Consider the following 10,179-nt stretch of genomic DNA (forward strand, 5'->3'; position numbering starts at 1 on the left):
AAATATATAGTACTTGGTTTATTTGTGTAAAAATTATTAAGTGACACTTAAAAACAGGATACCAAAATATCATTTAGAGCATCTTGTGTTGGGCTTAATCGGTGTTTACAAATGTTTAGTTAGTAATCAATTCAATATTTTAATATCTATTTTAATCATTGATTTGTATTAATGTGTGCATGTGTTATTCCTTTCTTAAACCCGATACATATATATACATGCATTCTGTCAAGTTTTTACTAGTTTTCATCTAATGCGTAAGACCATAATTTTATAGGGCAGAGATTAATAAGTGCATTTTAATCTACAGCTGTCGGAATAGGTCGCATTTAAATTTTACCCTAAACTACAAAATCCAACAAGTATCACCAAACTAGGAGTTTTAGTTCGAATCTTCCTAAGAAAGTGGATTTTTAAGCATCCTGTCGCGTCCGAAATATAGTCCGCAAACACCAAATGTTTGCTAAAATGAGAAATAAGAATAAAAAAAAAAAAACGTTTCTTCATTTCTTTATATAAAACCTCCGAAGCATCTACCCGTTTATATTGTATCTAATAAATTAAAAGAACATTTATAGTGTATCTTATAAGTAAAAAAAAATAGATTAAAAGAACATTTATAGTGTATCTATAATAAATTAAAAGAACATTAAAATAAAACTATAAAAGGGTTTGGCCATTTTTAGCAAAGGCCATACTCTCTTTTGTCAAACCTATCTGTTAAATGATGGAATTTTTCAATAGACATGCACACGATGACTACAAAAGCGCATCCAATTTTCCTAAACAAATAATGTTATCCTATGGTTTCTATGTTTTTATCAACATTCAATGATTTTCAACTTCGTATTTTATTAACCTTTTTACTGTATTTTTTTATTTTTCGAGAGTTATTTATGAGTATTTTTGTAAACAAAACGCCCAACTAGAGTTTAATTTTGTTTAGTGCAGGTATCTATGATAAGTTTAATACTTGGACCATCATTTATGTTAAGTGCAATATCCTTTTCTATTTTAGCAATACTGATAACTTCCTTATTTATTACTTCCTTATTATAATGACAGGAGAAGTCATCTCACAATTCAGTTATCTATTTTTACGATCCACTTGTATTTTATTCATGACTGTAAACTTTAATTATTGACAAGTCTTTATAACATTTTGTTAAGATTAAACTAACTTATTTTTTTGCAGATTGGTTGAAGGAAGATAACTCAAATTCAAACTGACATACATATTTTAAAAAGTAAGGCAAAATATTATTAATAAGTCCAAATTATATTGGATTTAGCCAGATAAGACAACTTGACCGAATTTCTGTAGCTCATCAAACATAATTCAGTTGTCAGAAACTTATTTGATGATTCAAAATATTAAGGATGACTTTGTGTTCTTCTGACGTTCCAGTATCGTTGAAATATCGTTCTGGAATTATTTCCTAAACATGTGATACAAGTAAAAAATATCAATGAATTAAAAATATGATTATGATCAAATTAAACTCTGTGAAAAAAATGTGTATTTACAATGAGTAGTTTTTGAGTAATAAATATTTTAAATTTTATTATCAATCAAGTCAGTCTCTATTTTAAGAATATGGGTGAGGGATGATTTTACCAGAAGCATGTACATCCAATATAACTGTTTCCTTTTCAAATTTCTTATTTTTTTTATTTTTGGTTGGTTAACCCTACTTATAAGCACTGTATAAAGGCTATTTCGTGGCAGCCAGTTTTTATTCGTGGCGGATTGATTGATTGTTGGTTGCTTAACGTCCAGTGGCAAATATTTCATGCATGTTCAGGACGAGAACCAGTTAACAATAAATACAATAGGTAGTTCTTGTAATAGAGGCCGTCCGGGATGATGGTCGGGAACATTTTGAATGCCACTGGAAAATAAGAATATAGTGGATAGGGACAGAAATTTTACCTTGCAACAGACCACAAATGAACCCCTCAATGAGTTGTTGCAAGGGTTCTTAACGTTCAAAGAGCGTGGAACTCTCTTTACACGAGGCATCGGATTTAACGATCCCATTCTTACCGCACATGGCTGCAAGCTTGATACTTGATATTCGTGGAGGAAGCCGGAGTGCTAACAGAAAACCACCGACCTTCATTAGGAAAACTGACAATTCTTGTAAATTAAGATTGGAGTCGAGTGTCGAGAACGAGCGGGGTTCGAACTCACAACCTCAGTTTTATTGGCTTGTGATTACAGAAGTAACTTCTAAGACCATCGTACGCCTATTTTCTCAATCATTTATAACAAAGGAGTTAATTCATGTGCATTTTTTTTTAAAAAGAGAAACAAAATTCACAAGTTTACAAAATTTACAGCATTTTTGAACAACCAAATTTGATAAATTTTCTTATATTAACACCTTTAAGCATTCCCCATTTCAAACTTAAAGACAAATTGAAAGAGTTGGTATTGCTTTGTTTCATGAAACAGAATGGCCAACGTAGACACAACTATAGTGTCTAAGGGAGGGATAAATCCTACTTTGTAAAGGATCGCACTGATTCAAACAAAAACATATCTGAAACTGACATTATCAAGATGCTTGATTTCTTGATTGACAACATATTTGTTACGTTTCGAGGACGTGTTTTTCGACAGACTGTCGACATTCCAATGGGAACACATTGTGCTCCTCTTGCCGACTTGTTTCTGTATTATTACGAGGCTGATTTTATACAGGAACTTTTAAGGATGAAAATAAGAAGTTAGAAATATCCTTTAACTTTACTTTCAGCTATATAGATGATGTTCTCTCACTAAATTATTCAAAATTTGGTGACTTAATTGAACGCATCTATCCAATCGACCTAGAGATAAAGGATACAACAGACGCAGTAAAGTCTACCTCACATCTTGACTTACATCTTTAAAATGACAATAAGGATCAGTTGAAAACAAAACTTTACGACAAACGAATGATTTCAGCTTCCCAGTTGTAAACTTTCCATTTCTATGTAGCAACATTCCAGAAGCCCCTGCATACGGAGTATATATCTCCCAATTGATACGATATTCCCGGGCTTGTATCCCCTATCATGATTTCCTTGATAGAGGGTTGCTGCTCACAAGGAAGCTTTTAAACCAAGAGTTCCAAATGGTGAATTTGAAATCATCCCTTCGTAAATTTTAGGGACGTCATCACGAGTTGGTTGACCGTTATGGAATAACTATTTCACAGATGATATCGGATATGTTTTTTACGTCGTAACTACAATCCCCTCACCTATTCATGATTGTGACCTACTGAATTAGACTATTTTCCGGGTTTGTAATAACATGAACATCACGACGGGTGCCACATGTAGAGCAGGGTCTGCTTATCATTCCGGAGCACCTTAGATCGCCCCCAGTTTTTGGTGAGGTTCGTGTTGCTCAGTCTTTAGTTTAGTTTTTATATGTTGTTTCTTTTGTACTATTATTTGTCTGTTTGTCTTTTCATTTTTAGCAATGGCGTTGTCAGTTTATTTTCGATTTATGAGTTTGACTGTTCCTCTGGTATCTTTCGCCCCTTTCTTAAAGATGAACACAATGACAACCAAGATTGCAATCAAAATCAATATGTTCATTAACGACCAAACACTGAATGAACAAGTATTAAAACGACGTTCAGACCAAAAGCGTAACATAACACAACAATATAACTTGCCAATTGATAGAGCAATAGTTGAAATATAGACATCGGATTGTATTTGTTCTGTGTGTTTTGATAGCCAACATGTGTATTCGTATTTGGTATATCATATTAATATACAAAGGTACCAGGCTTTATAATAACCGGAGTTATATTTCGGACAGAGCCAATACAAAAAAAGCCGTATTGGTCCATAGGCTTATACGGGAAGGTCAATTTTCAAATGCCTAAGCTTACTTTAGAGTTAACTTTGGACTTATAGTTATGAACAAAATACATTTTATTTTTGAATAAAATATTATAAGAAAAGCTTAAATGATGTTCAGTGTTTTGTAACGTTTTGAAACGAAAGTATTTATCAACTTTTTCGAGTAGGACTCCGACTATCCGGCTTGTTTCATTTCCGTTGAACAATCATCAGAATGCAGACGATTCAAGAGATAGAATAGTTTTAAAACCGTCTGATTTATTAATCCCAGCTTCTTTATATTTGCTAGATAAAATGATTAAAATTGCAGAAGATAATGTCCTTGGACGAGAAATCAGAAAGTAAACATCTTAAAATATTTATAAAAAAAGTGAAGGTAAGGATTATTACAGTGTGATCACTTAAAAGGTAGGTAGGTTTTTCTTTTTGCGATTTATGAATGGAATGTGAAAAACTATATCTCGAGTGAACGCGATTGATAGTTTAGATTATTTTTACCGATAACCGCTACGAATTTCAGCTGACGGCGACTATAGAGTAAATTGTATCACAACATTTGGGTTTATTGAAAGGACAATTACTTTGTTGAACATGAATATGAACAGGCAATGCACTAGTGTTTGGACGGAGTCTTGTGAAATTTAGGTAATCAATACAAACGCAGCAAGTCCTCAAATTTCTTGTTTATTTGAATATCTGTTGGAAATGAACCAGTAATGCGCCAGTGTTTGTACTAAACCTTGTGTAATTGAGTTATCTAATACAAACAAGATAAAACCTGTAAGAAGTTAACGAAAATGTAGTTCTTAAAAACAATAATAAAACAAAATGTTATAAGTGTTTTGAGTCCGAAGTGTTTTTCCTGGATTTGTTTTTGTCAGATGTTTAAGTACACACGGAGAGCTCTATGACAAAAAGAAGCCCTATACATTACATGTAAAGCCTGCTCGAGAGAGGTACCACAGTTACTGTGATCTTATTTTGTGACGTTGAGTTACCAAGAAAGCTTCTCCTTTTCTTAACGGCATAATTTGTATTTCAGAGATATCTGAATAAACTAATAAAATCTTTTGTTTTCCTTATGATTGTCGTCATAATTTGTATTTCAGAGTTATCGCTAAGAAGATAGTAAAACCGTGTGCTTTCATTATAATTGTCGTCATAAATAGACAATAATAGTGCACTGACTTGACATGTCAACGATATAAGGATTCGGCCCGAAACGGGGAAAAAGCTCGGCTATCATTGTCTTTATACTGCAATATAATTTTTATTTTCATATAATCAATTGTTGTTAAATGTGTTAATGTTATCATTTGAATTAAATATTGGGAAACTTCCCCCTTTTATAAAAAGGCCTCATATCATGCAGGCGGAGAAATATACAACACGATGAAATGTACATTACCTGTTGAAGTTAGCAATCGATGGTGAACAAATTTGTGTAAGAATTAAACTAAGATATCAACTATTAGCAAAAAACATAATGATTTATAGTTTGCAGACCAAAAATATTAACAAGTGAAATATGTTTTTTGATAAATAATGCAAAAGAAATAAATTTGAGTGGTTGTATACACTGAAATCAAGAACAGATTGAATAGGTCGTATGAATAATTAATTATAACTTCGGCAATTTCTATCTAAATATTCATGAGGAAAAGTGGTATCATGTCAGTGACTGTATATGACATAGAAATATACGGTCAACGCATTTTGACTGCTAAAATATGTGCAGTATAATTTGTATTACAGAGTTATGGATAAAACGACAATAAAACCTATCATTTTCATTATAGTTGCCTCAATCATATTTTTGGTTCGTATGTATGTAAAGGCAGTTATAAAACCAACAAAACTCTATGAAAGAAACATATTACTGAGAAGTATGACTGTTGTTACTGCATATTTTGATATCGGTACATTTGCAAATAGATCTTTTTAGAAATGCAAGGGAAAAAAATATGAAAAATGAATGACAGTGTATAAGTATATGCAGAATTCGGTACTGTTTTATACAGACTCTGAAAGAATATGCCGACTTGTTCAGAAAAATACGACATACGAATGGATCAAGAACAAAGGCAATAATTCGTTCAAGAGAGAATCTATGGGCATTCAAATAAAAGCCGAAAATCGCTGAAAATTCTAAACTCGGATATCCAGTTCATTATCATGCAACATATATACCGGAATATACCTATATAATGCAATCAAAGTTGGAAATTGTTAAAAAGCTATTGATACAAAAATATGTGCCTCATAGTATTACTGTTGGTTAGACGTCGGATATTTTCCTTGCCTAGTCAATCGTAGAAAGAAGTTCTATCTGGAAGTTCCTAGTGATTTTAATGATTAAAAAAAAGGATTTACACGAATATATGACAGATTTGGGAATAGATTCAGCCGAATCCATTATTTCATCAGGTAATGTTTGGATTGGGGGTGGTTTGATATTGGATAAACCGGATACTTATAGATTATCGTTGGTCATATCAATGAGATTGATTTTCTCGCTTGAGCAGGGACGGCGAATGCGAGAAAGGCAATCGAGTTGAGATGACCAATGATAATCTGTTTATCGCTATTTTACCTATGACGACGTTGTCAATTTCATGTCAATTTCGTTAGCAACGCCACGTGCCTGCTTAGTTTTAAGCGATAATTTTCCATCTCAAGCGAGTAGCATGATATGAAAAACTATAACAATAAAAGATCAGAGGAAAAATGCACAAAATATCAATCATCTAAAGTGATTCGAGACTCATTTTGTAAAGAAAGTTGAATAATATTTACTGCTAAGTTTAATGAATGACGATTTGCGTATTTTCTATGCGATGTATACGATAACGGAAAGGCAAAAAAAAAAAAAAAAAAAAAAACCAACATCCAATCAATTTTTAAGTTCAACCATACGTACCGGATAACAAGATGTGGTATAGTTCCTAATGAGACAATGCTCCACCAGAGACTATATGACATATTTCAGAAAATCATGTATGGATGGAGAATTGTCTCATTGGCACTCATACCACATCTTCTTTTCTCTATATATGATTTGATTCTTTCTCAGATTAACTTAAATCTGTATTTCAAAAATGATAAATTACGTTGTGATGATTCTCGAATAAGTAATGCAGAATTACAGGTTAATTTTGAATTGTTCATCTTCCAGTGGCAAGTATTTCATGCATATTCAGGACGAAGAAAATAATATGACCCTTTTCAATACAACTAGAAGCTATTCTATATCTTGCAATACATGTAATTCTGGTCGTTGTAAAAACGTTTAATACAAGGATGTATTGTTTTACATATAACATTAACTTACAAAAATATATCACCCATCAGATTTAAACGGATTATATCGTAACTTGTTGTCACTTTGACCCCAAGTTTTATGACGTCTAAAACCGGCTACTAGTAAAATGATCTCGGACAGGCGGTCAGTCTGGAAGCGAAGAACATTCGGAACCTTGTGTGTAATCAATTCCTCATATGCAGTTGTTTTATTAAAACTTCAACAATGCACATACTTATTACATTAAATACTTATAAAAGTTGCGTATCTGCAACAAGGAAATTATTTGAGAAATTTTGCTTATTTGGTTAGACGTGAGAACTATGTATTTTACAGTAAACTTTTTAAAAGACCAAACTTGTAATAAATAGTGGACTTTTTCTTTAAAGTTATTTATACAAAGTTAGTATAAACTATCCAAACAGATCTAGACATTTTTATAATTTATGACTTGGATAGAAAGTTGTCTTATTGGCACTCATACCACATCTTCTTATATCTATCTTTTTCATGTAACAGAAATTGAGATCCAGAAGCCACAATTGTAACTACATGTATCATAACCTAACTAATTACACAATGCAAACACACAAACCAACAAAAAAGAGCTGCATACATTTTTTTTATCGAACCATCTTTTACCATTGTCGTCAAAGAGTGAACAAAAATCCTGATGGTGTTTAGATGGCGATATCGACTAGGATAACACTAACACACTTACCCTTCTGAAATATTTCTATATGCATTAAAGGGAAACATTTTAAAAGGAAAAGTCAGATAGGATTCAGTATTACAGCACAGACAGAGATACTCGTTGCGTAAACACTTAAATGTTTCTAGTCAAAATAGACTGTTGAATTCACAAAAATAATAAGTAATGTCCATTTTTATTTGAAAAAAAACCATACTGAAAACTTTATTTTAAAACTTCAAGCAAACATCATTGTCAATAAAAAAGATATAAGTCAAGATCAAGTTATAATGGATTAATTTATTAAAGGTAGATAATACAACATCAAATAATATGTTATTAAGACACTTGTAAAATAGACAATATACACAATTGTATGGTACACTATTCATAGATATAAATAATGGATGCAAAAAAATAAATAATGACAGAACAATGTTAGAGTATATATTTGAAAGTAAAATAACAATTATCAAACTATTTTGCTAATGAAAAGATATAATAGCAGACTGTGAGATATAAACATTCAAAAACGATTGTTAAAAAATATATATATAGGATATTTAGGTCTACAAAATAACGGGTAAAGAGATCTTTGAAAGCTTTCTGATTAAGATTGCGTCTCTGATGTTTTTAAACTAGCAACATTTTATTTGATCACGCAGACACATTGCATAAGTGAAATAAGAGGAAAACCATATTTACAAACAATATAAATCAATGGTTAAAATGAAAAATAAAATAAAAATACACAAGTATACAATCAATGTATACGGTAATGGTTACCTTTTTGGGATATTTGGCCTTTCTTCTGTTCGATTTCATCAAAACTCCCAGTCGTACCTTTTTTACTTAGATTTTTAACTATACACACAATCTATATGTAACAATCAGTAAATTGAGGAGGTTATTAATTACAACAAGAATGTGTCCACAGTACACGGATGCTCCACTCGAACTTTCATTTTCTATGTTTAGTGGACCGTGAAATTGGAATAAATTCTCTAATTTGGCATTAAAATTAGAATGATCTTATCAAAGGGAACATGTATACTAAGTTTCAAGTTGATTGGACTTCAACTTCATCAAAAACTACCTTGACCAAAAACTTTAACCTGAAGCAGGACAGACGGATGAACGAACGGACGGACGGACGGACGGACGGACAGACGGACGGACGAACGAACAGACGGACGAACGGACGCACAGACCAGAAAACATAATGCCCCTCTACTATCGTAGGTGGGGCATAACAAGTATGAATGTAACCCTTAAGTCCATATAAAATACATTTATATTTAAATTCTGTCAATTTCAATATAACGTTACTGGTCTGCATTCAAAACGTTCTCTTTAGAATCTGTTTACTTAAATTTACTAAGATGATGTCTTTTTGGTAATGCTACTGTACCATGAATTTTACAAGTGATTTTTATTGCGTTTTTTTTTACCATTCAAACTTATTTAACTTGAAAACGAGTCCATAGACCCCTCTTTTTTAAAATGCCATTTGGTTTGATTGCGCGAAAAGATAATGTATGTTAAATTTCATGAAAACGTAAATAGTGCAATTTTTTTAAATTTGATAAATATACAGCAAAAAATTCTCTTTTTTTCTGCATTCATGAACATTTAATAAATATGAGTTATTTCTGAATAAAAAATGTATACATTTTTAAGATACTTATAAAATACAGAAATTACAATTTTTTCGATAAAAAAAACCAATTTGTGTTTATCTTTTAAAACAAAAAGTTATGTCTTTCTTTCGAAATAGAAAATACGACTACAAATCCGAATTTTGAGCAAAGATACAAAATTAGGACCTCATTTTACTCAAAAAGTAGCACTTAGAGATATATTTTTTATTACATATTTGATTTAATCAGGTAAAAAATAAGAATATTTTATCAAAATGTAAATACGGGATAAAAACTGTATCGTTTGCCCTTAAAAGGTATTTTTAATAAAAGATGAACTATATATAGACAAAGATATTTAAAGTAAATAATTCACTGATTACCTGAGTATGATAAATACATTTATATTTCAAAAACAGAACTCGCGACAATATTGATTGATCTTCAGGAGTACGCATTTCGTATGCTTTTTACAAGCAAAAAATATGAAATAAACATGAATGATTTTGCATTAAGAATTAGACTTCATTTTAAAACATGAAGGATAAATTAAAAAAATGTAAAATTGTTTCAATTGAAATGGCTTTTAAGTTTTAAGAGTTTCTAACTGCATTGCAGACCTATTGGTGGCGTTTGGCTGCTGGCTGCTCTATGGTCAGGTTGTTGTCTCTTTGACACAT

At 31.4% G+C, this 10,179-nt stretch overlaps 1 protein-coding gene across 1 annotated transcript; it reads left to right on the forward strand.

Moving 5' to 3' along the window:
- The first annotated feature begins 4,183 nt into the window (after positions 1-4,183).
- Positions 4,184-6,794, forward strand: LOC139489356 (uncharacterized). Its single transcript, XM_071275665.1, is given in 4 exon segments — positions 4,184-4,243; positions 6,134-6,249; positions 6,251-6,352; positions 6,671-6,794. Coding segments are annotated over 4 exon segments (402 nt in total).
- Positions 6,795-10,179: the final 3,385 nt, after the last annotated feature.

Source organism: Mytilus edulis, chromosome 9 (assembly GCF_963676685.1).
Source record: "Mytilus edulis chromosome 9, xbMytEdul2.2, whole genome shotgun sequence".
NCBI classification, from domain to species: Eukaryota; Metazoa; Mollusca; class Bivalvia; order Mytilida; family Mytilidae; genus Mytilus; species Mytilus edulis.